General features: G+C 39.3%; 1 protein-coding gene and 1 pseudogene across 1 annotated transcript in view; one reads left to right on the top strand and one right to left on the bottom strand.

Moving 5' to 3' along the window:
* The window catches only part of RREB1 (ras responsive element binding protein 1), a 147735-nt gene that overhangs the window by 44970 nt on the left and 75370 nt on the right, over nt 1-27395 (top strand). Inside the window, exons 2-4 of the mRNA XM_043976480.1 lie at nt 22185-22320; nt 24275-24385; nt 25632-25840. Coding sequence (XP_043832415.1) covers nt 25670-25840 — 171 coding nt within the window. The 5' untranslated portion in view covers nt 22185-22320; nt 24275-24385; nt 25632-25669. The remainder of the gene's footprint in view (nt 1-22184; nt 22321-24274; nt 24386-25631; nt 25841-27395) is intronic.
* Nucleotides 6841-7189, bottom strand: LOC122735142 (annotated as a pseudogene).

Consider the following 27395-nt stretch of genomic DNA (forward strand, 5'->3'; position numbering starts at 1 on the left):
TCTCTGTTATAATACAAAAGGTTTCTATCAGTCCCTAATCAAAATGTCAATGAGTTGACTTCAAGTGTAATTTGACTTGTGTAGCTCTTTTAAAAGAGGAAAAAGAAGTTGATGCCCACTCTCCCTCCACCTTCTTTTCCAATGGAGGGAGAATAGGGTCTGTCATGCTGTTTGCTTTCACAGTGTCTGGCATGTTACTTGCATGTTAAAGCATAGCATTTTCCTAGGAGAAAAGTAGTGATCTTTTTGCAGGAACAGATGTTGCTATTTTTTTTTCCTTCTTTAGCCTTGTATTGAAATTTTGATTCCATTACCAAGAGGAAAACTAAAGCAAACCTAATTTTCCCACTTTTGGAGAGGAACCTATGACAAAAAATAAAAACAGTTTCATGATCCTACCTAAAGCTGTGACAGCAGCCATATGTCTGCCCTACCCAAGGCTGGATTTAGCTTCGTTTGGAGTCCCAGGCAAGATAGACAGGATGCTATACTTGCCTTTATTTACTCCGTGGATTTCTTGATCAGAAACTTTTGATTGCTTACAATCTGCTCCTTTTGCATTTTGGGGATACTTATTATGTATTTCTTATTAGCATGTTTATCTTGGTGAATGCCCTTGGTGCAGAATCATCATTTTACAGTGAAGAATTTTTCTTTTCAGAAAAACTTAGACACTAAATGACAAGAAAAAGAAAACTGCTCTAGAGAAGAGAGTGAAAGCAAGGCAGAATTCTTTCTAGTTGTTGCATCTTTAGGCATTGTTCATGATCAAAAATAACTGCCTGGGACATGCTATTTGGGAATCATTGTTTAGAAGTCTGTATGGTATGTGGTGTAAAGAGAGCTGGAGTAAGAGTTCAGCTTTGCCACCGACTGCTGTGTGACCTTGGACCTTAGTTTCTTCTATTCGTATGAAATGAAGGGGTTAGAAGATTTCCAAGGCTCCTTCTGGGCTCAGTCCTATGATGGAGTTGTTTTCCCCAGCAGTTTGAGTAGAGATGAGTTTTGCACCTTGGCCATCCACTTTCTCACTCAGGCTCCAAGATGACTCACGGAGGGGCTTGGGGTAAGGAAGAATTAGTCAGGAGCCGAAGAATACAAAATGAACTGCCCCACAGGGGAATCTCGCTGTGTAACCAATTAAGCTGATTGTCCAGCTGAAGGAGAACTGGTTTTCTCACACACAGCACAGAAAAGACCGATTTTTATTTGACTGTTGTGATTCACCATGTTTAGGACCAATTGTCAAGCCTTCGCCGAAACTATCATACTGTATTTGGGAGCTGTGTAGTTTGTCCATATCAGTTCACATTTACAGACTGATCATACACTTAACTACCAGTTTTGTTTGTTGGTGGTTTATGGACACGTATTGGGCTAATGGAAGAATATCTGTCTTGACTCTGTGCATGGCCATGAAGCAGTTGCTGTTAAAAATATATAAAAGAGAATTGTATTGTCAGTTAATGGCAAAGGGTGTGGGGTGAATAGAGATAATGGAAGGTGGTTTTCAGAAGCAAGGAGTTCATTTATACTAAAAAAAAAATTTCCAGTTAAAAGGGGGTACAAATTCTAGGTCTGTGGTGAATAATAAATAATACCTGCTACCATTTACTGTTGTGATTCTTTGCCCTTACTTTGTACATTCCCATCTGTATATCTGATTCTAGTGAGGTTTGGAGGTTCTTTAGGGAATCAAAATATTAAATGAGGTACATATTTGCCCTTCAAAGAAACTGGAAGTATTTCTCTCCCGATTATGAAATTCAGACAAGGAAAAGCTGGTTGCAGTTGGAGAGAGAATATTTTTCTGATCCTTTTACTTTCTTAAAATGGATGAAAGTTATTGTCCAAGTGATAAACAGAAGTACTTTTCAAAATAGGTTTGGTTCCTTGAATCCTTCATTCTTAATGTCATTTTTGGGTCCCCCCTCTTTTTTTTCCCTTTTTTTTTGGTCTTTTAGGTGGGTTTTATTGTTGTTTAGTTCCATTTTTCTGGCTCCGTACATCTGCTCCTTTGTCTCCTGTGCACAGCCGACTAGAACTGAGACAGCTTCTTGGCAGTTATGCCCTGGATAGTACCAGCTTTGACTTTAGGGTTAGGAGGTAGAGGATAAAGATAGCATCAGCCCTTTCAGTTTTCTTGTTGGCTGGAAACAGCTGCTAAGCTTTGTATAGCTCTGAACTTAACATTTCATTCCAGAAAAGTATGAATTGTTGAAATTTTTATTTTCATTTCCTCTATGCCAGAGCCAGCTAAGGCATATACATAGCCTTTCATTTTGTATCCATAATTCTCATTTGAGAAGGTAATACTTGTACTAGTTGTATGTAGTCAGTTTAAAAGAAAATGGAGAAAGGGGATCTCCTGTTTGCATTAGTTGTCTAATCCGTTCTATTCCCCTAGTTCCCACCCCATTTACTTTACATGATTTAATTTTCTTAAACTAACAGATAATTGAAGTGCATTTTGAGGCAAATTGAAACAAACAAAAAAAATAAGATGTGACCTTAAAAGAGTAACTTAATACATTAATTGAATCAAATTACTTCTTTATGCATATTTACTTTGACCAGCTGAACCTGTGAGAAAGACCTGTAATTATTTATAAATTCAGCATGGCTTAGTTGCCTGAATTGGAAAGGCACACACTAGATACATCAATGAGGAATCTCTGGGAGGAAAAGTGATAAACATATTGCTACCCTTTAAGTTGATGTTGTTTTCCCCTGTGTCTTTCACTAATTGAAACTAGGCATACATACCATTCACTCCAAGTGGATGCTGTTACTACATTGTCTACCCAACCAGTCAGCAGACTTTTTTTTTTTTAAGTGAGGCAATTGGGGTTAAGTGACTTGCCCAGGGTCACACAGCTAGTAAGTGTTAAGTGTCTGAGGCCGGATTTGAACTCAGGCACTCCTGACTCCAGGGCCGGTGCTCTATCCACTGTGCCACCTAGCTGCCCCCAGTCAGCAGACTCTTAGTAAACTAGGAATATATTAGGTGCTTAATAACGTTCATTGATTGTTTTGTGGTGTGTTTTTGTTTTTGTTTTTGTGGGGCAATGAGGGTTAAGTGGCTTACCCAGGTTCACACAGCTAGTAAGTGTTAAGTCTCTGAGGCTGGATTTGAACTCAGGTTCTCGGTGCTTTATCCACTGTACCACCTAGCTGCCCCCATTTGATATAATTCTTATTCTAAAGGTGCTTACATTCTATTGGGAAGATAATATGTACACCTAAATGTATAGTCAAAAATAAATACAAGATTCTGAAGGCGGGAAACCATCAGAAGTTGGGAAACTCAAAATAGGCTGTGTATTTTTGCCTGTACTGTGAGGTATGAGGTGTGAGGTGTGTGGTGAAGCAAGAGATGAGAACAGAAGATGTCCTGGGAATGAGAAACAGGTAAAGGCATGAATTACACCTGTGTTTTAAGAGGATGGAGAAGGTTGGGCAGTAGAATGTAGCTGTTAGTGATGTATCAGGAGACTGGAAAGATTGGGTTGTGTAGGACTAGATAATAGGAGCCTCTAGAGTTTATTGAGAATGAAAATGACTTGGGCAGAAGTGTATAAGTTGTAAAGAGACTATTAGGAGACCATTGTAATAGTCCCCAAGGGTTGTGATGGGGCCCTGAAATAAGGTTGTGTTGCTATGTCTGAATAGAGAAGGAAACAGGATGTAGAAAAAAGGATTTATCATCTGACTGGTTGTGTGCTGTGGAGTGGAGGATTATGCTGAAATTACTAACTTGTAAGGTTGGAAGAAGGATGGTGACCTCAAAACAAGGAAGTTTGGTTGAAGGATGAGTTGAGAGGGGGGTGAATTGAATTGAGTTTTGTTTTGGACATAATAACTTTGAAATGTCTCTGGGACATCAAATTCAAAATGTAGAGAGCAGGCAGTTGGTGATTCCAGACTGGGAGCTCAAGAGAGAGTCTAGGGCTGGATATATTTATGAGTCATCTACTTAAAGATGGTCATTAAACTTTTGGGAGGTGATAGTGTAGAGAGAAGAGATCCCAGGACAGAGCCTTGGGATATATTTATCATTTAGGAGGTTTGCCCAATGCCCTTCCTTCCTAGCTAAAGCACAGTCTAAGAGATCATCTTTAGTAAAATCCAAACTATTCTTTTTCCAGCTCCATTCTTTCTCCTGTTGCAAGAATTAGGGGTATCGTACATGTGGCCCATGACATTCCCTAGTGCTGCTCAAACCAGATTAAAATGTATTTGGGAATTAATTTTTTTTAACTAAATAACAATACAACAAAACAGATAATGTTAATATCTGGTTTTCTAATATTTGGCCTGCAGGGATCCTTATATACAGTAGAGGTACAATGAATGCTTTCTAATGAGGACCTTTTTTATTCCTATTTTCTTGACTCCTGGTATACTTCCCCAATTTAATCTAGACTAGAGGTTCTTATGAATTTGGGCTTTTAAAAAAATCTGTATATTTTGATAACTTTTAATATAGTTTCCTTTGTAATCCCATGTATTTCATTTTATGAATTTTAAAATGTTAGGAGTCTATTGCCATATTAAAGGGGGCATGACACAAAAATTAACCGTTCCCCTCCCCCCAATAACTCTCCACAATTTAACCTACTTTATAGATAGAGTAGGACATAATTCCATTTTTGACATCCCTCCCTACAAATCTGAACAAACCCTTTACCAGGCACTCATTTCCACTTATTTGAATCCTTATTTTTCTTTTAAAGTTTTGCTCTGGGCCACATCCTGGGAAATCCTCCCTGATCCTTACCGTTCTCTCCCTCTTTTATTTGTACTATACTTATATACCACATATTGTAACTGTTCACGTTGAATGAGCTCTTTGAGGGCCTCAGGGAATGTTTTGAGTATTATTGTCTTAATTAGCCCTTACCAATACTGGACACTTAATGTTGAATTTAATTGAATCAATTGAAACCAATTCTTTTCCCTTCTGTTTAAACAATGTATCTCCTTCACTTTAGTATTTCTCTCTCTCTAGTCTAGCCCCAGAGGAACAAGTTACTTTTCTCCTCAAAGAACACTTTCACCTTTAGCTTAAGCCCATCCTGTTGCATTTAAAACCTCTCTCAATCTAGCATCCTTCTGCTTGCTACTCCTCCCTCCTCCCACGGGGCCTCTGCCCCCAACCCCCACTGGCTCCTTTCTTGACACTCAAAAATGCTCATCCTTCCTGTCTTCAAACTTGTGTCTTGATCTTGCTCACTTGAAACTACCACCTAGTTTTTCTCCTTTTGTTGTCAAACTCCTGGAATTGGGTACTTGACATGGCTGGCCAAACTTCCAATCCAGCCACTCCCCACTACTCCCCTTGTTTCTATCCTCACCATTGCATGTTAGCTCTGCTCTTGAAGGAAAGGAAGACTCTTTGGTCAGAATGCCCCTAGGAAATCCCAGTTTCTCTTAAGATGGAACTAATCGAATCTTCCTGAATAGATGCTACCATATCTAGATTTCTAGCAATCCATTTCTACAATGTGTAGTGTTTGAAAAGGGCACTGATTTTGGTGTTAATTTGGGTTTAAATCCCAGTTCTGTTACTTGTCCTGTTTTTATTCTATTATGTGACTTTGAGTAAGTCATCTATTGTCTCGTCATTGAGGCCCTTCTAGGTCTAGATGTATGACTTTTAGAGAATTGAGATGACTTCCTTTTTTTTTTTTTTTTTTGGTGAGGCAATTGGGGTTAAGTGACTTGCCCAGGGTCACACAGCTAGTAAGTGTATAAAGTGTCTGAGGCTGGATTTGAATTCAGGTCCTCCTGAATCCAGGGCTGGTGCTCTATCCACTGCACCACCTAGCTGCCCCGTTGACTTCCATTTTTAAGGACAGGGACTAGATGATTTCACTGGTTCCCTGCAAAGAACTCCTTTTACAAATGCAGTTTAGCACCTTTTCTGCAATTTATGATCTTAGAGATTGTGAGGCCTTGAGAAGGTTAAATTATTTACCCACGTTTATATAGAGCAAGTAAGTGTCAGAGGTGGGTCTTGAACCCAACTCTTCCTGCTAGCCATGCTTGCTACCACCATTATTAAAATAAGCCACATTGGTCCTGGTGTTTGGCAGGGTGGACATGGCAGTAATGATTAAGGTAGGAGAGATTGAGATGGCTTAGTTACAACCTCGCAGTTACATGCTTGTTATTTCCCTTTGTACTTTGAGACTTGCTTAGGACTGAGTAAGTATTATCATTCCGGAAGTTAATTGCCTTCAGAAATCCTCTAGTACCTGGCTTCTTACACTGTGGGTCTAGAAATTTATTTATTTATTTATTTATTTATTTATTTATTTATTTATTTATGCCCATTTTATATGCCTTTATATCCAGGGTAATGTAAATATTGCCCCAAGGGAAAAGGTGTCTCCTGTGGAAAAAAATTTTCAAGCCCTGCTTTGAACATCCCTCTGCCTTCAGGCTGGCAAGAACACACCCAAACCCTTGTTTTTGCCTCAGGCCTTTAAAACTTTAAATAATACTAAAGACTTAGGGTCTAGAAACCTGAAGTTCAGTCATATTGAAATAACTAAGAACCCAGGTCCTGCCACCTAAGTTATTTTTTTATCCTGTTGAATGCTGGCTAAATTTATTTGTATAACAAACTTTTTTGTATCAAGACGTTTGTTTTTAAAGTCTTAGAATTTGTAATCTTTTGTGGTCCTGTGACTTTTTTGTAAATTGTGTATGAAAGATTAACTTTTCCTCTTATCACATTTTCTGATATATTTTATCCACTTGGATAGTTATAAAACATCAGGACTCCTATACATAAAGTAATCAATGTATATATAAATTTAACATTATCTGTGTATTAATTTTACTTCTTAGCTTGACTTTCTAATAAATCTTTAGCTTCATTGATTTTGGCTGCTACATAAGGAGATCCTCCCTTGTCTGGGTGGTTTAAAAGCATGATTCGTCTGTGAGCATCTCTAATTTTCCCTTTATTGGCTGTAGGGCTTACTCCCAATATGAGTGCCACTTCTCACTTTGTCATTTTGGGTTCAAATCTGCCTCTATAATAGCCACCACTGAAGGCACATTTGGGCAGACTTCGAATAGCTTGCTTCACTTGAGGCTCCATATGCTTCATTGTTTGCAAAACATATCGGCCTGCAAATCCTGCAGCAGCAATCGTTAGTCTAACTGCTACCATTTTGCTGGCTGGTGCTCGGCGGGCGCTGCCCTGAGTCTGCGAAGCCTGCCCTGAGTCTGCGAAGCCGCAGCTCATCCCAACCTAGAGGCTGCGAGTCCGGCCACCGGTTGGGCCAAGCCTCTGATATATTTTCTATGCAAAATTTAATTATGAAAGTATCCTGAGAATATATACAGATAAATGCTTTTGCATATTCATTCATTTACCCATCTCCTTCAGGTTATTCCTTCCATTAACTTCTTGCAACTTAAAAGTCTCTCCTATCCCACCAGATATTCTTTTTTCTTTCTACTCAAGTTCAACTGCCTGCCTCTTTTCCTCAACTTTCCTTTATTTTCAACGACCCTAAATTGCCTTGTCACATGGGTTATGAGTCATCTGACTTCAGACTTTTGCTAGCTTTATGCCCCTAGGCAAAAGATATCATCCCCTCCCTGCCTCAGTTTTCTTTATCTGTATAAAGAGAATAGTAATGTTTTTTTCTTGTAAGGAAAGCACATTATTACCTTTAAAGTATTATGTAAGTTAACAATGAAGAGTAATGATTTGCTGTTGTACTATATGCTAGATGCCTCCTTAACCACTTGCAGGTTGGCATTTACCCATAGCATTTTCCCTTGATTTCTTTCCATAGAGTGTAATTTATTAGTACCTGTTTCTACCAGTTTATGGGTATGTGGTCTCTCCATTAGACTGTGAGCTCCCTGAGAGCAGTGATTGTCTTTTATCCCTAGTACCTAGCATAGTGCTTCGAACATAGTAGGCACATAATAGATGCTTATTGACTGATTGGTCTTTGCTTGCCCACTACCTAGTGATGCATCCTATTTCAATTTTGGATTGCTCTATCAGGAAAAAAAATCTCCATAACTATGACCTCATTACTGCTTCTGGTGGCTCCCTCTTGGGCCAAAAACAAAGTTTGATCCTTCTTTTTTAGATAAGGCTACTCTCCCCTTTGGTCAGTTGATAATCTGGTAGGCAATTTTAGGTACTTAAGGACGCTGGTGTAGATAATTTTTCAGATTGTTAGGAACCAATTTATACTTCTCTTATAGTCTGATTTTTAGCTTCAGAATTTTAATTGTGGGCTAGATGGGGTTCATGGAGGTGGGGAAAGGAGTAGGAGTAGGGGAAGGGAAGGAACTCCCTTTCCTTCTAGAATTGAAATGGGAGCTCTCTGAGATGCCTCAAGAAAGTTTCTCTAGGCATATATTCACTGGAATATCCTTGGATACAGCTGTTTCGAAAGTCTTCTGTTTTCTTTGTCGGTACAGGTTGTTCTAACTCTTGTGGCTGGGTGGAAATTGAGGATGCTAAAGGCTGCTGTTTGGCTGGTGGGGTTAGACCGGTTAGCTAACTCCTGTTTTTTTTCCTGGCCTCCTGGGCAAAAGTGACTTGTAAACACAAGAGGTCTCTTCTTTTCGAAACCAAATTATTATTTATTTATTTTTAAGTGTTCTTTTGTTTTTAAATTTGAGTTCCAAATTTTCTCTTCTCTTGTTCTCTCCCATCCCTTCCCCACCAACTGAGGAAGCAAGCAAAATGTCATACATGTGAAATCATGCAAAATATTTCCATATTAGCCATATCACCAAAAAATTTTAAAAAGCAAGAAAGTTAAACTTCATTTTACAGTTCATTGGTTCTCTCTGGAGGTGGATAACATTTTTTTTTCATGATGAGTCCTTTGAAATTGTTTTGAATAATTGTATTAATTAGAGTAGCCATGTCCTTTCATAGTTGGTCATCATTACAATATTGCTGTTGCTATGTACAATGATCTCCTGATTCTACTCACTTCACTTTACATCAGTTCATGTAGGTCTCCCCATTTTTTTAAACACTTCCCCCCCCCCCTTTGTAATTGGAGCACAATAGTACTCCATTATATGCCACAACTTGTTCATCCCCCAATTGATGAACATCCACATAATTTCCAATTCCAACACAGAAAGAACTTCCATAAATTTTTTTGTACAAATAAGTCATTTTCTTTTTTCATCTCTTTGGGGTACAGCTCTAGTAATGGTATTGATTGTTCTCCAGAATGACTGGACTAGATCATAACTCCAACAATTCGTCATTTCTCTTAGGTATAAGGTGGTACTTCAGAGTTGTCTTAATTGTTTTTTTAACTGCTTTTTCTGAAAACTTCCTGTTCACATCCATTGACTATTTTTCAATTGGGGAATGAATGGCTCTTATTTTTATAAATTTGACTCAGTTCTGTCTGTATTTGAGAAAAGGGGCCTTTATCAGAGAAACTTGCTGCAGAAGTTTTTGTACCTTTTAGCAAAATCTAGTTTCCCTGATTATAACTCTGTGTGTGTCTTTGTTTCATGTGTGTCTCTTGTAAACAGCTTGTTGGATTCTAGTTTATCATCCCTTCCCTACCAGATCCCAATCTCCTTTCCCTTCAGATTTTCCTATTGAGTCAGATAGATTTCTGTACCATACTGAGTGTGTGTACACATATTTTTTTCCTTTTTGAACCAATTCCAATGAGAATGAGGTTCAAATGCCACTTTCCACCCTCCATTTTCTTTTCTACTGTAAAACCTTTTCCTTGTACATCTTTTTTGGGGGGGGTGGGTGCAGTGAGGGTTAAGTGATTTGCCCAGGGTCACACAGCTAGTAGGTGTCATGTGTCTGAGGCTGGATTTGAACTCAGGTCATCCTGAATCCAAGGCCATTCATTGCTTTATCCACTGCGCCACCTAGCTGCCCCCCTTGTACATCTTTTCCATGAAACTTTTCCCATTGTACTTTTCCTTTCTCCCAGTGCACCCTCCTTTTCTTTCTTTTATAAAAGATCATCACAACATCATCCTCTCATACTCATGCCCTTTGTATGTGTAGACCCCTAATAATGATAAAATTCTTAAGAGTTAAAAGTATCAACTTCTCATATAGGAATGTAAACAGTTTAAACATATCAAGTACATTATTATTTCTTTCATGTTTACTTATTTTCCCCCTTCTCTTGAGTTTTTTGTTTGCATGTCAGCTTTTCTATTCAGCCCTGGTATTTTCATCAGGAAAGCTTGAAAGTTTTCTATTTCATTAAATTTCCTTTTTTCCCTTTAGCATTATAAGTCAGTTTTGTTGGGTAGACTGTGACCAGGTCCCCTGCTCTCTTGTAATCTACCACAAGCACACCCCTCTGCCCTGGAATTATAATGGAGTTGCCGATTAGCACCAGCTGCACCCATTGCCAGCAAAGGGTCCCCTGTAATCTTTTTGACTAGTTGTCCAACCCCCTTACTGTCTCTGGGCTGAGAGCTCCCAAAGCTGCTACTGTTGCTACCACCTTGGCTAGGTGCATGCACCCTGGACTGGTCCTCTATCCTAGTGTCCCAGACCTTTCCTGCTGACCCTCTTAAGTTGTCTTAGTTTGGAAAAATGTCTCACTGTGACCTTTTGTTGACTCTGCTGCTTCAAAATTTAATTTGAGACGTTAAGTTGTTGGAGGGAAGTGTTGGAAAGGTTTAGTCTAGCTTCTTCCTTTAATCCCCCACCTTAACAGGTCTCTTTGAATAGGGAGAAAAGAGCCTTCCCTCTTCAGGTGACCTTTTCAGATGCTCTTTTAATTTGTTCCTTGCCTAGCTTCTGAAATTTCCTCAATACTGGAACTAAGGTGGGCCACAAGCATGGGTATAAAGCTGTTACGAATTTCTTGGCCCACAAACTTGTTTTCATAGCTAACGTTGCACCATTTTTTAATCTGTCTTCATATCTCTATGCCTACTCTTTCCTCCTTCCCATTTATTTAGCTGTCTTTCTTCTGCGGTAGACATCTTAGAAATGGGAGGAACCAAAGAGGTCATTCGGTCCAACCTCCTCACTTTACAGATGGGGTTAAGGAGTGAGTCTGAGCTTTATTACTCTTTCCTTCTTCATTGTAATGTTCCTTGTTCCAAGGAAATGAACTGTAGTATTGTTTTAAAGTCAGTTTGCTTTAAAAAAACAAAACAAAACAAAACTCATTCCCCAGATACCTGCCCATGTAAATGTTGTAGGAAATAAATACTCTGGTTTTCAGTTTAAGCTTCTCCAAAGGAAAAAAAATAGTAATAATAAAACCTACTCAGATTTATAGAGTACTTTTAAGTTGTGCAAAGAGCTTTCCTGTGCAAAAGTTAGCATTATCACTGTTTTACAGATAAGGAAACTCAACTGTTCTGAGGTAGATTTCAGCAGAGGTCACCTGACTCCTAGGTCCATCAGTCTTATCTACTATACCATGTGACCTCTTGAAAGAAAGTCAGTCGGACACCTTGTGTGCTGATGTGTAGTGAATTTGATGTTTGTTCTGTTTACTGTACAGCTAACTGATGCTGCACAGCCCCCTCAGTGGGCTTTTTCAATGCATCAGCAAGTCAGCTATTACTGTTTAGTGCCCCAGAAACACCTTGGACAGGAAGCCCATCGGGCCCTCAGCATTTGTCGTGGTTGGGGGAGGTGGAGAGTTCCTACCAGTTTTCAGACCCACCTGAAAGACATGTTTATGCAGATAAAGTAAAGCACCACCACCTCTTTTGGTGTAGAAAAGCACACAAACTATTCCTTCTATGAATTCCGTTGGTTTTCAAACATTAGCTTAATAATAATCATTATAAACTTAAGTTTAATCTGATAACGTGTATGATGTTAGTATAGAACCTGAAAAATGGCACCCTTCTTAAAAGCATCCAAAGCCCCTCCCGTATTGAAGCAGGGCATAGTACATCGGACTTTGGAGATCTTTAAAGTACACGTTGAAATGAATGCTGGGTAGGTATTGCTTGGGCTTTGGTCCAAGGCTCTCAGGCAAGTAATATTTAAACAAGTTGAATAGCCCCTGTAGGCAAGCAGCAGGAAATCTAGTCCTCAGTCAGCTTCAGGGTGTTGCATGGTCAGCTAAAGATAAAAGGGTAGACTGTTGCAGCTGGGGTCCCCATGTATCACTGGGTGGCAAACTGTTAAGAAAAGATAAAAGGAATGTAGATGGTCTTACAGAACAACAATGTGTCCTTTTCCGTAATGGAGCTTGAAGTGATAGGAAAGAATTGGACACCATAAGTACATCGAAAGAATTTAAGATTCATAAGTGCTAAAGGAGGATGAATTGTGTTTTTGTTTTAAGCACAGCTAGACTATGATAGAGTTGGCATATTGATAATTGATGGCACAGGTCAAATGGTTGAATTAAATTTTGTTTATATTGGCTATTGCTTGCAATAAATGGCCATCAGCTGGGGCCTGGAAATCTGCAGAGGTTTTTGCTGTCATGATATTTGACCTATATCAGAGGAGAGGGCTGAACCAGAATAAAAGTTAATTGGGAAATATTGAACAAAATAAGTGCAAATACAATATAATGTAGATGATGTTAATTTGTGGTTTTTAAGTCAGTATGTGGCCAGTAGGGATAATTTTCTATTTGAGTTTGACATTTCGGAACAATCTGAGGCAGTCATTGCCACTGCATAAATGGTTTATTGGTTTTCTTGTTCAAGCTTTTCTGTGAGGATACGTGCCACTTCCTTGATGTCTCAAGGCCATGGTGAGTCATAGGTTTATTTCTGGTGGCAGATTGAGTTGTCTTTCAGGTATAAGATAGTTTAAGGGAAGGGACCTGAAAGATTGGTATTTATTTCTCCCCCATATTTTTCCTTCCTCTTTTCTTTGTGATTGGAAAATAGGAGATGGAGCAGGTACCTACATAACCTTCTTGAGAAAAAGAGAAGTCTATCTTTAAAGGTTTTTCCATTTTCAGCTAAGGCAGTTAGGTTCTGTACTGGGCCTGGAATTAGGAAGGCCTGAGTTCAGATCTCTCTCAGATGCTTACTAGCTTTGTGACTCTGGGCAAGATACTTAACCTCTGTTTGCTTCAGTTTCCTCATTTGTAAAGTGGGGATAATAAGCATCCTACCTCTCAGGGTGGTTGTGGGAATCAAATGAGAAAATTATAAAGTTCTTAACATGGGGTCTGGCACATAGTAAACACTATATACCATGTTATTGATTATTACTATTATCATCCCGTCTGTGCTTGAACCAGGATCATGAATGCTGATCAGCATAAATGAACAAATGTTCTTTTTTGCATATTCCTCAGACACTGGTTTTTATCATTTATTCTGAAGGAGGGAAGTATGGGCCTTTTGTGTTAGAGAGAAAATGAAGCAATTAGACACCCCAGGGAGAACAGTATTAAGGCATAAAGCAGAGCCAAAAAAGAGTGTGCCTCTGTTTTACTTTAGGAGTGTGATAATCCTCACAATAACTTCATCCTTTAGAGATGTATCTCTGGCATTAAAACTTATTAAATGAGAAGGGTAAAAATTGGCAGTAGACTGGAACTTTTTTTTTTCTCTTCAGTTGCCAGGATTAAGGTGGTAGGTCTTGGACAACTTGCTCCCCATTTTGATGGACTGTCCTCCAGCTTTTGTCTCACCAGTTTTACTCTGAGAAAATAATTGTATATTTGCTGCTGTTTTATACTAGCTTGTTGTTAACACTTATTTCTGGAACAGTAGTAGTAGGCTACTAGGTGACTTGGTAAATAGAGCCGCCTAGGCCTAGAGTCTGGAAGATCTGAGTAAGAATCCATCCTCAGACACTAGCTCTTTTACCTTGGGGAAGTCACTCAAACCCCTGCCTCAGTTAATAATAGCATCGCCCTCCCAGGCTTGTTGTGAGGACCAAATGAGATGATATTTGTAAAACTTCCTGCCACATAATAGACTCCTGTTTCCTTTCTTTTTTCTTGTTGTTGAGTCATTTTAGTCATGTCTTACTCTTCATGACCCTATTTGGATCTATTTATTTGTTTGTTTGTTTTGGCAATGATACTGGAGTGGTTTGCCATTTCCTTCTCTAGCTCTTTATAGACGAGGAAACTGAAGCAGAACTGGTTAAGTGACTTGCCAAGGGTCACACAGCTAGGAAGTGTCTGAGACTGGATTTGAATTCAGGTCTTTTCTGACTCCAGGCCCAACCAACACTTTTCACATTGTGTTGCTAGCTGCCCTAGATGTCTGATAGATAGATAGATAGGTAGGTAGGTAGATAATGTGTTTACATTAGTTTTGTTTTGGGTTTTTTTTGGGGGGGATGAGGCAATTGGGGTTACGTGACTTGCCCAGGGTCACACAGCTAGCTAGTGTCATGGGTCTGAGGCCGGATTTGAACTCAGGTCCTCCTGAATCCAGGGCTGGTGCTCTATCCACTGTGCCACCTAGCTGCCCCTATACATTAGTTTTAAATGCTGGTGAACCTGTAACTAAAAGTTAGCACTTCACCATCTGAGAAGGGAAGGCGTCACTGACTAACACCCTACCACCTCATTTTATTCTATATGTGCACACCCTGATGCTAAGAATCTTGAAGTACAGTTTTAATTCTTTTATGCTTTGGTTTATACTTAGAGGATCTGGCTAAAACCCTACATTCCATGAGAGTGTGATGCCTAGACCCCAAGCCAACCACCTCTGTTTTGGAATTCCTTGGTTCTCACTCATCTTGAGGCTAGTTTTAGCAAATATGGGGAAGAAATGTAGACAACTTAACTGTTGCCAGCTATAACCCAAGTATTGATATGGTTGAGGGGGCAGTGCCTACAGTTGTATGTGGAAGAACTGTTGAGAATCATCTAAAGCTGTCTGCTCCCTGCTCCTGAAGTTTCCCTCAGGGTCTCCCAGGGGCTCACTGGGAGGCAGTCAATATGACTAAATGTAGTTATATACTGGGCAAAACACTCCCCAGCAGTTTAGTTTGCAGTTTTGGAAAGCATTGCTTCTGAAACTTAAGGTTACTCAGGACTTAAGTTGTCTGCTACTACAGTTGGAATGGAAAGGATATACATATGAGTGTTGAAAATCATAGCTGACCTTTATGTAATTTTAAGGCTTACATTTAGTATGTTACTGTTAATTCACAGCCACCCTGTGAGGTGGTAAGCAGTGGCTAATTATGCCTGTTTTATAGATGTGACATTGTGGGAAACTTCTGGAGTAAAAGGACCTGGGTTCAGATTCTTCTTCTGATGATTCTGCCTACTGAGTCTCAGTTTTTTAATAAGCAAAATGAGGTGTGAGGTCCCTTCCAGGGCTAGATCTATGATTCTTGAGATTCAGAGAAATTGTCACACAGCTAGTTAGATGGAGAGGGGAGATTTGACCCCAAATTTGTTCTGACTCCACACTCAGCAAAATGACACAAAAGGAAAACTCCATTTTAGCAAGTGATGTGCAATAATTTACCTTTCTGTGATTAAGCAAATTTTAAATTCAATTTGAATTAGCTACTGGTGCTTTATTTCCTGAAAATGATAATAGCATTGTGAAAGTGCCAACAGCTGTTGCATTTATTACTCTTGCTGCTCAGAGGCCTGAATTCAAGTTTTTAATCAGCTGTGTGACCTTGGGTAAGCCAGCAGACCTGTTTTCTTGTTTACAAAATGGGAATATAATATCACCATTAAGCACTATCTACCTTGCCTGGTTGGGGTGAAGGATATGCTTTGTCAGTCTTCGAGTTTATATGTTTAGCGCATGTTTTTCACAAAACAAATTTTGTAAATGGATGTGAACATCAATGAAGTTAGGGTTAGAACTTCTTGTGTGTGTGATGAGTGCCATTCATGAAAAGGTGTTTGCTTAAAGATAGAACTCTGGGTGAAAGGCAAAAACGTAAACTCTTGGTAACATGCCAGAAAAGAGGATGGAATGGAGATGGAGGAGAGAGGACCTAAGGCTAGATGGCTATTGGAGACTTGTTCCTTTGACATGAAGCATAATTTCCAAATCTACTAGCCTTCCCATTCTAACTGTGGGGTTCAGGGCTTCTTCAGCACCTCAGTAACCATCCGGGCAGGAGGAGCCTGGAGCAGCAGGGAGAGGGTGTTTTACATTTTGAATCTACTCTACTGCATTGCATGCCTTGTTGACTTCGTTTTTGCCACAAACAGAAATTGGGGGTCCTAGCCCAAGAATTTCAGCTCTAAATATAAGAGCATCATTTCCTAGCATCCTCTATAGTTTTTCACACGCACACCTTCTCTTTTAAAGGAGTGTCAACTTTCATCACATATGCTCTCTTCCTAGCCCAGTCCTCCTTTGATTGGAATGAGAGGGGAAAATAAATTCAGGTGTTCCCATAAGCACCAGATGATGCGGACAGCAGGGTGCACTGGCTAGGTAAATGGGAAGTCTTTAAGAAAAGACAAGTTACTGAGGGAGAAAGGTTCTCCTTGAGAGTCAAAAATCAATGGGGGCTATCTCTTCCTGTGGTGCTTTTTAAACAAATGGCTGCCATGTGGCAGCTGTCTCCTGCCTTCCTGAATCTGGCAGTAGTTAAATCCTGTCCATAAGATGTGCTCCTTGGAGAAGAGCATTGAGAATTGGAGTAAACTCTTTCTTTTCCTAAAATTAAAACTTTTTTTTTCAATTAGTGCTCTTTCTCATTTCCTTTTTTCCAAGAAAGAGGGGCATGAAGGAAGAAGGAATGGGAGGATTGAACTTACTTTTTAAAGGGGCAAATTATTATTTTTTAAAAAATAAAATCTAAGATTCTTTCCAGCTCCAAAATCTATGATCATATAACTTTGGAAGATAAGTTTAGGCAAGAATCCAGTGCTGTCATTTTACAAAGTACTAAATAAACCTACCCCACTGGCCAAATAATACAATTAAAATAAGCTAAATGAGGGAATTTTTCTGAATTTCCTTTACAATTTTCTTTTTCTTTTTTTAGAAAGCCACCTATCAATATCTGGTAAAATCTCATTGCACTAGGACATTTTTGCTTAATGTTTTAAGTTCCCAAGTTTTTATTATTATAATACAGTTCTAGTCTACATTATAGTGATGCTCTCCCTGTGAGAGCCATATTTATTTATTTTTCACTCTTTGTTTATGTGTGTGTTTTCCCCATGAAGCTGACATGTGTTTTATATAGGTCATAATCTATTCTTGGACTGTTTTTAAGTTGAAAAAGAATTTTGTTAGTAAAAAAGACAATCCTAAGGGAAAACTTTCCCCCTTGCTCATTATTTACTGCTCACTAAGATACCTTATACCAAGAGAGGGTGCAAAGAGAAAAGTTGAACACCTTTCTGGGAAAGAGTGAGGGAATGTTAGTCTTGCAGAAGTTTGGAGAATTGCTCTATAGCACCCTCTAAGGAGCTGTTCTGTGACTCACCGCAAAGTATGCTAATACCATTTGGCTTAGAATTGCTCACAGTCTTTGGAGGACTGTTGGGTAGTGAAGGTCATGACCAGGGCAGCCCCTGGAGATCCATACAAAGGACCAGCCAGAGTGGTTTTGCTTCCTGTGCACATAACTTTATTGGCAGGCAGGCCCTACCCTGCCTAAATTTCATATCTGACTTGTCCATGTTCCTGAGGAAGTAGCAAATGAGCCTTAGATAGGTTGGAACATTTTCTTTGCTTTTTAAGAACCAAAGTGTACATTGTACATGCTAAGAATTGATACTTTGTTTGTAGGACTTAGGTCTGGCAAGGGATGACCGCAGTGATCATCTGTCCTGCCTTTTACTATGAGAAAACTGTTTCAAGTCTTATACCCTAAGAAAAAGTTATCAGCAATACTCCTGATTTTAAATTATTGTAATTTCACAAACTCTTTTTTTGGGGGGGGGGGAGAATAGGGGAGGTGGGAGTTAAGGTTAAATAACTTGTAGTTAACTTGAGTGTATTGGGCTGATTACTGCACCTATTACATTCATTTTGCTGGCCTTTGGCTTCCATACATCATCAGGGGTTTGTGTGTGTGTGTTGCCCGTAGTCTTACCCCTATTGTTTTATCCTATGTGAATCAAGTCCATGTGGATGTGAGGACACTTCCATTTTTAAGTCCAGTTTTTTCTTACTCCAGATGAAGAAGCTACTCATAGCACATGGGTCATCCTTTTCAGAGTTCCCAGGTAACTAGGAACCAGCAGGAAAGACAGACTTTGGGGATAGCTCTTGAGTTTCCGTGCTCAGTTTTTTAGAAAACAGTAATTGAAATTTTGTGCTTATCTCCTCAATTACTTTGCCATCAAGCCCTTTTTGGGATAATTTCTTGGTATGATCTAGATAATTTTCTTTTATTTAGGTCTAAGTTGTTTCAGTGACATCTGACTCTTTATTGACCCTATTTGGGGTTTTTGGTTTGCCGAGATCATTTTACAGATAAGAAAACTGAGGCAAACGGTTAAATGACTTGCCACACTGCTAGTAAGGGTGAAGTGATTCTCCTAGGGTTATACAGCTATTATGTGTCTGAGGCTAGGTTTGAAGTCAAGAAGATGAGGCTTCCTGACTTCAGGCCTGGCACTCCATTCACTGCGCTCTAGGAAGAGACTGAAACATGCAGCCACTAAAGATTAGGCATTGAATAACCTAGAAGGGCAAAAGTATATCTGTGGACCCGAAATCGTAGAATGATACTGGGCCACATGATTTTCTGCACTGAGGATATAGTATGATATAGAAAAGAGCCAAGTGGTGACTTGCATATACTAGTGGAGGCCATACCTGTATACACACAGAAATCTGTGCTTCCCTCTTTGCTTTCAAAATAGACATTTTCTTCCCCTTCCTAAAGACTGGGAATAGATGCATCTTCCATCCTTTTCCAAGTAGTCTCTTCTCTCCTACTGGGCCTAGAGCCAGAATTGACTAAAGAGCCAACTCATCGTGCCTGGGATTGTGAAGTACTCGCTCATTTGGTGAAAGGCCCTGCATGTCATTCGGAAGATCTGGTTTGCTATGGAGTCCATGCCAGCCTGTTGGGGTGGGGGTGGGGGATGGGGGGGGAGGGTTGGGTGGGTGTGGCTTTCATGGATTGCTTCTCAGTCCAAGGAATAGACTGGTCTTGAAGCCAAGAAACACATCAACTTCCTGGAACTTAAGCCATCATCACAGCTGTCTTAGCCTTCAGAGCACACGCAAGGCAGTACTTATTAGGACAGACAGTGTTGCTGTTGTGCCCTCTGTTAACAAGCTGAGGGAAAGCACAAGCTTTGCCATATTGGATTAGATAAAGGACCCATCTTTCCTGACTTTGCTCATAAACCTGCAGCCAGTTCCCACTAAGCTGGGTGCAAGGCAAAGATTTGAATGTTTCCTTGCTTTCCTTTGTAAACTGTCTATGGTCCTGGGTCTTCTTAGCAGGAAATATGTTTTTGCCCCCTTTCTTAAGCTCGCAATATTCATTGTTGAGACCATTTTTAAATCTGAATGCCTCTTGCCTGAATTCATCTCTTAGTTAACCCTGAATTAGTGCACCCAGGCTGTTCATCCAGTCAATTCAATGAAATGGTATGTTCCAAACCCTTAAACCTATTCAGAAGTCTCTGAGGGCCTCTGGCAGTCAGTCAGTATTCAAGGTGTGGGGCTACACAAAACTACCCTAAACTTTGGGCTTCTTGAAAGCATTTAGATTCTATAACTTAGTCCTTGGGGATTGCTTAGAAGTGGGTTGGTTCCCAGCTCTTTTTGTTTGGGGCATCTCATTTTTGCATTGCTTTTTATCTGTTATCTTTCAGGGTTATCTGGTCTGTCTGGATGGACCACTCTCCTTAATCTTCTCTTTCTGGCCTTACATATGATTGTTCTCTTATCTTTTTTAGGTGGGGACATCCTTGGTAGGAGGGGAGGGACCATCCCATTTGCCTTTATCTTAGCTTTAACTAACTTACATCAAGGACTCAGCTTTTCCAGTTATCCTTTTTGGACTTGCTATGTGAGAAAATTTAGAGGGAATTTGCATTTATTCCTTTATCCCTTCTCAAATTTATCCTTTATTTGAGGAAAAGGGGTGTTAGTCTGAAATTTCTTCTTGGAGCTACCTATTTTGTAACCATTACCACTTTAGTTTGAAATCTTTAAATCAGTAGGCTCAAAAGAAACAACGAAGGTTTTCCCCAACTCTCAGTTTTTAGGTAATGCCGAGGCTTCAACTAAGGTTTATATGAAGGACAAAATGGCGATCTCACCTTGGGACATAAATCTTTGGCCTTGAAGGAATGTCTGCTTTAAATTTCCCTGAATGCCTGATATTGGCTATTAAAATGTGAAATAAGGTTTCCCCCAATCCCCCCCCCCTTTTTTTTTTGCAGGGCAATGAGGGTTAAGTGACTTGCCCAGGGTCACACAGCTAGTGTCAAGTGTCTGAGGCCACCAATTCCCTTTATAAAATATTGCATTTGATAGTTTAAACAGAAAAAAAAAAAAGGAAAAAAACAGAAAAAGGCATTCTGGCCTACAGTGTAAAGTACATATTAAGTGGACCTTTAAATGTCAGCCAGTCTTTTCACTCTGTTTCCTCCTCTGCAGAGTTGGAGGATTTAATTAGATCACCATTCTATGTCAGACTAACTAGCTGATCTAGAAAAGAGGGGTGGTCCTCTCTTTATTTTTTGTGATTTGTGTGGTTTTTTTTTTTTTTTTTTTGCGGGGCAATGGGGGTTAAGTGACTTGCCCAGGGTCACACAGCTAGTAAGTGTCAAGTGTCTGAGGCTAGATTTGAACTCAGGTACTCCTGAATCCAGGGCTGGTGCTTTATCCACTTCGCCACCTAGCTGCCCCCATTTACGTCTTTTAATCTCGTTTTACTGAGATAAAGCTGTTTTGAGTTTTACTGACAATTTCAAATGAGAATCATCCCTTTCCCATTTCAGTGTTTTGAAATGTATTTTGGATCAGTAGCTCGAATATGTTTTGCCCTTAGAAGTTACAACATTGTCTTTGTAAATTCTTCAGTAGGCAGAGGAATTAGGTAGGGTTTTAAGACTGAAAGGGGGAAAGTTGGACAGTTTCATGATGTTGTACCTTCCCATTATGGCTGTTGTTGGGTTTTTAAGAAATGAAATTATAATAGGTTCTTCTGAAGTCTTAACCTCCCTTTCCCAAATCCATCTTCCGGTCATTAAAAAGTGAAACAGAAACCTAGATTGACTTTGAGTGTCTTCTACTTTTACTTTGTTTGACCTTAGGCATTGTTTCTTGGTTTGGATGGGTGGGGTTGATGATCTGAAAGGGACGTTTTTGTTATCTAGTTTTGAGATTAAGGTTCGGCCTTTTGTAAATTGGTTTGATGGCATTTTGGACGTTTGCTTGTGCTCTGTAATCTAGTTTGTGAAGTTGAGGTCCTTCCTCCATTTTCCTATGTAAATAGGATTTTATAAAATTCAGGGTGGTAAATGTGTGATGAGCTTAGGGGCTAAAATAGGTTTTCTCTGAAGCTTCTTAAAGGAGACAACAAACATTTTAAGACAATTGTTATTTATCATATGAGAATTCTACTGGTTCCTGAGGGAGATCCCTAGAGTTTTTTTGAGGAAAAGAAACCCCAAAACAAACACTTAACTTTAATGGTATTTAAATTTCTTCGTATCATGCTTTATTACCCTTTAGCATCATTGTTTTCTCTAGACTAGGAATTATTAATTTTATCTTAATCTTTTTGTGTGTTCTGCTCTCAATAGCCCATCTCCCTCACCCTATTTTTAAGTGAAAAAATTATCATTATTATTTCTTTAATTCTTTGATTTATGTTAAGCTTTTTGGCTGACTTATTTTTGTCTTTTCTTTATTTTTCCCCATTCCTAGCTACTCCACTCTTACCTTACCTACTTTTGCTGCCCTTCCTGCAATGTGACTTTTTTACCCACACAAGATGCCATTTACTCATGTCTTAGCTGTCATTTGAGTCGTGTCCAATATCTCATGTCTTAGACTAAGGTGTAATGGTTCTCTTTCTTGCTGGTGCTAGAAGGCTGAACTCAAGCTAATTTTTAGCATATAGCCCCACAGACTAGAACTCTGCACTTAGTTGGAGAACTATAATGGTAACCCTCATGTTTCAAGGAGAGAGTCCTAGAAAAGGGTGCCAAAGGACTGTTTACTGAGAAGATTCTATGTATGTGTGTGGTTCTTGGTAGTGAAAACTTTGCTGAGAAAGGCCATTGGTCTGGCTAATATTTTTTATTCTTTTCTTGTAGGCTGACCTTTGTCTGTGCTCCAACCTTTGTGACATCGAGGTGTGACACTGTCCATCAGTTCCTCTACCGCTGGATCCAGCTTGTGTCGGCTCTTCAGTGAGGTCCGCTGGTTCAGTTGAAAGCAAGAAGACAAAAGGTTGGTTAGACATATTTTGGTTTTATTTTGAATGTTAGGAACCTTTTTATAGTTGCTCTTTACTCCCCTATACATACCATACTTTAACCTCTGATTTTTTAATTTCTTCTTGGTTTCCTGAAGGTTTAGCTGCAAGTTTCATCCAGTTTATAACTGAATTTAGTATTTAGGAATACTAAACCTCTAGGTTGGGAGGTTCAGAGACAATTAACCTTTTCTGGCTTGCCACAAGAGGCAGCACTCAGTACCACACCCAAGTCCAGGCCTTTGAAAGGGACCTGCTGAGACCCACACCTTTTGGCAGCCCAGGTGCTACCTACCTTTTCAGAATCATTTTTTGCAGCATATAACATAAAATACATGGGATTACAGAGGGAACACATTTTGTCAAAATACCTTCTAAACAAGTCACGGGCTCCCCCTCCCCCTCCTCATACAGAAGCCCAGGGACCAAAGGGACTTGCCCAAGGCATCACAGCTATTCATTGGGACTAAGTCCAGTGTTCTTTTCATCCACAGCATCAATGTGTTCCTTTTGACAGAGATGACCATTGATTTTCATATTTGGTAGGGGAATTTGTTCTGAATATTTCATGCAATTATAGATGTGCTTTTACTTCATGAGGATTGTAGGGCAGGTTTATGTGGCTGAAGTTATTGCTAGGAATAGAATGACACTTTTACTGGGAATGTGAATCCTTTTCATATCTAGTTTAAAAAATAAAACCATGTCCCCAGGGTTGGTTTCCATAGGCAGGTGGAGTTTGTTTGTTTGTTTGTTTGTTTTTGTCTTTTATTCCATTAACAGAGAAGAAAAAAGAGTTAGTCAACATGATGAAACTTTATTCTGGTCCAATTAGTGCATGGTTGGTGCTTAAACCTTAAGGTGTTTTTTTTCTCCCTTTTACCTTAGAACAATGAACTGCTTTATAATGTACATCAGGTTCTTTTTTTCTCTTCTTGCTTGTGCTCTGTATTGTGTACTTCTTCCTATCTGTCCCAGGGGGAGAGCTCATGTACAAGACAGTAGAACAAACTGGAATAAAAACTTGTCATAGCTCCAAGGGCTTACTGCATGCTTTGTGCTTTGCAACAGCTTCTCTGTGATGAGTCAAAGGACCAGAGAGGCCATCCTCTTTTCCTCTTTCTGAACATCCTAGCTCAGGTTCTCATCTTGTTGCTCATAAGATTTCAAGTCCAAGAGATAAGAGGATGCCCTAACTAGAAATCACCCTTTCTTTACATTTAAAAGTAATGTAGGTGGTCCTGCCTTTAGCAAACCAAAGAATCATACTCTGTACATTATCCCAAAGGAGGAAATTGATTTAGCAAATGTCTTCCTGTTCAGACCGAATGGGAAATAACAAATTTTTGTGGGTTTTTTTCCTTTATTCTCTTTTGGTTAAACCTTTGCAACTTTTGTATCATTTTTGTTAGCAGGTTAGCTCTCTCTAGGTATTTTCCATGAGATCCTTAGCTAGATTGCAAGTTTAGTTTTTATTTTTGTTAATTATGAAAGTGTTCTTATACATGAACATTGTTTAATATTATTTCTTTACTTTGAAAGTGACTTTTTGTGTCACCACCATCTTTCATCCCCTGCTTCAAAAACAGAATGTTTTTTTTGTTTTGGTTTGGTTTTGTTTTTTGGTTAACCCTTACAGTATATCTGTTCAGGGGCAGCTAGGTGGCGCAGTGGATAAAGCACCGGCTCTGGATTCAGAAGGATCTGAGTTCAAATCCGACCTTAGACACTTGACACTTAGTAGCTGTGTGACTCTGGGCAAGTCACTTAACCCTCATTGCCCCACCAAAAAAACCAAACAAACAATATATCTGTTCATTTTAGTAAGCCCTCTGTTGAGATTTTTTGCAACTCATTCTGATTTCTGAATGTAAAGTCAATGGGAACATATTGACTTATCTCTTCACTCTGTTTCTCCTTCTTTTCCAGTATTAGTGGTACCGAGAGTGAGGAAGAAACTGAGATAAAGCTTGCCACTTAAAGTGGAAGGTAGCCATCAGAGGAGAAAAGTTTATTGTATATCAGTTGGAGAAGATGAAGGTAATTTTTTTTTTATATTAAGAATGTTTGACTAAAATAGGTTACCTGGGCCTCATCTACCTTGTCTCTCTTTCATGGAATGGCTCTTTCAAATAGAAGACTCTGAATTAGCTTCCAATTCTTCATTGTGTTTTCTCACCCATGTATGGAGTTCAGGTGCCTTTTTAAGATTTAATCAATGAAGGTAGTTAACCTTCTCTTCATGCCTCTCTGCCTACCTGTGAGCATTTAGTTTCAGTGTGGCCTTGCTTATGGTTATCAAGGCCAAATCCTGAATTTTATATACCATACCTTAGCACCAAAGACCCCTGGGAACCCACAGAATTAAGGTCATGGTCGAAGAATGCATGTGGATGTTAAAGATTGTCATTTTTATCTAGCTTTAACAATATATGCAGTTTGACTCAACATAGTAAATGAGCAAAAATTCATTCTTTGAATAGTCATATATTTATATATATACACACATCACTATTTTGTAAATGTAATCTGATACTATTGATTAGTAAAATATAAATTAATTAAAATTTATAAATAATTTCATTAGCTTTTTGTTACTGAGTATTTTATCCATTAAGTTACTGCAAGTTTATGCAAGGAAAAATGTTTTGATTTTACAAGATGTCAGTTATTGTTGTTCCACAACTCATTTCAGGTGACTTAAGTTTCTTTTCTCTCTCTCTCTCTCTCTCTCTCTCTTTTTTTTTTTTTTAGTGAGGCAATTGGGGTTAAGTGACTTGCCCAGGGTCACACAGCTAGTAAGTGTTAAGTGTCTGAGGCCAGATTTGAACTCAGGTACTCCTGACTCCAGGGCCGGTGCTCTATCCACTGCGCCACCTAGCTGCCCCTCTCTCTCTCTTTTTTAAATACTTGATGACATTATATCACAGATGAATTGGATTCTTGATGTTCTCAGACTAATCTCAGACATGGCAGTGGAATTAATGACAGGTCTGGCAGAGTTGTCTCAGATCTGTCTTTAGGTCCAAGAACTTAGTGATTTTCATTGCTGTCACTACTTTCCTGGTTCTTCAGACCAATTGTTGATGACCAGGGTAAAAAAGGCCACCCTGCTCCTTATAGAAGCCCCCAAAGCACCACTTTCAATTTGCCCTAAGCTTTTCAACTTTCTGCCATTCCCTGAAAATCCCAGTCTCATAAAGAATGAATGTTCACTTCTGGGTCTTCTCTTTGCCTAATATTCTTTTATGTTTTACATTCCCCCCCCCCCCCCGCCCCCCTTTAGTTCCAGCCAAAAGGACCCTCAGCCTAAACTGTAGCCCTATGACGTCAAAGTCGCCCACCACCTTAGAAGGCTCAGATTTATCTTCCATCAACACCATGATGTCAGCGGTAATGAGTGTTGGGAAGATTGCAGAGAATGGCGGCAACTCACAGGCCATCAAATCCCCAACAAAGTCATCTGGACCGAATCGGATTGGCAGGAGGAACCAGGTAAACAATGACAGATTTGCCTCTGAAGTCTGGGAAGTCCAGCCTGTGAGTCAGAGTGAATGTCATTGATTCAGATCTTTAAGGAATTAGTACCACTTTAATCACATAAAAATATTGTTTCTCAATAAGTATGAATGACCACATCTAACAGTCTTCCTCTTGGAAGGTACATTTTTATCCCTATACTATAAATGTTGCTGACCAGTGCAATATTCTTTTTATCTAAATATTAGTTTCATTAGGATCTGGAGGTCTTTCTCCTCCCCTCTTCTAAAGAGTTCAGTGTTTGTGATGTGATTCTGTCTCCTTACTCACAATTGCTTATTGGGCTTTTCAAGGCATCATCTGCCTTTTTGTTCCAAAGAGTCTTGAGAAAAATCATAGTTTAGACTGATGTTTCTGTGGGCATTAGATCAAGGGAAGCTGGAGAAAATAAATGGGCAGGGATTATGAAGGCTTTTTGTACTATTAAAAAATGTTAGGAAATTAGCTGAATCCTCAATTCATATGCAGATGGAGCACTTTGGACAATATTTCTCCTTAGAGCAATCATACTCTCAAATCTTTTGTGCTAGTGGCTCCCACCATTGTTGTCTAATGTAAGTATAGTAGTAACAATAGTGCGTGAATGATCCTTATTCCTTCTCTGACACTTTCTGTGTCACCAAGCGCCCTGAGAGAAAGAAAATGATCTCTAAATTTATGCAGGCAGATAGAAAGCCTTCTTTGATGGAAGGAGAGACTCTAGAAATTCTATAGCTGTGCAATTTGTGACATGGTCATTAAAATCAAATGTTAACCTTTTAATATCCTGATCTCAAAACTACTATTTACATGAACCTAGGCTTCAAAAGCCATTGAACTTCCAATCTCATATTATGGATAGGGAAGCTGAAACCCAGAACAGTTAAGTGAATTGCTTAAGGTGACACAGGTAGGAAGAATAGAGCCAAGATTTGCTCTTGTGTTGTCTGACTCTAGATTTAGGGTTCATTCCAAACAACTACAGTGTTTGTATGGCCTCTCAAAGCAGAGGAGTATTTGTTCTCTTAATAGTTAATTGGTTCTTTATATTTGTTCTTCACTGAAATTATATATTCTTCTGTAAAGGTACTTTGTTTTGGACATTCTTTGTAGGATGTTCTTTGGGAATTTGGATAAAGGGTCCTTATTCATACCTGTGACCTTTCCTGGGATATCACATCATGGTTATCAAGGGAGTGAGGGGAAGGGCTGTTGTTTCAGGGATTAGATATTGTGGAACACATTATTTACCTTTTTGGGGGGTCTTGTCTGCTTGTCCAGTCATTTTTCAGTCATGTCTGACTCTTTCCTGACCCCATATAGGGTTTTCTTGGCAAAGACACCAGAATGTCTTGCCATTTCCTTCTCCAGTTCATTTTGCGGATGAAGAAACTGAGGTGAACAGGGCTAAGTGACTTGCCCAGGGTCACACAGTAGTATTTTTGTCTGTACTTCTCTTAATTTAGCTACTTGGGAGCTGAGCCCACATACCTGGATTTTTAGATTAGAAAAGAAAGTTAATTTGATGGGG

Source organism: Dromiciops gliroides, chromosome 1 (genome assembly GCF_019393635.1).
Source record: "Dromiciops gliroides isolate mDroGli1 chromosome 1, mDroGli1.pri, whole genome shotgun sequence".
Classification (NCBI taxonomy): Eukaryota; Metazoa; Chordata; class Mammalia; order Microbiotheria; family Microbiotheriidae; genus Dromiciops; species Dromiciops gliroides.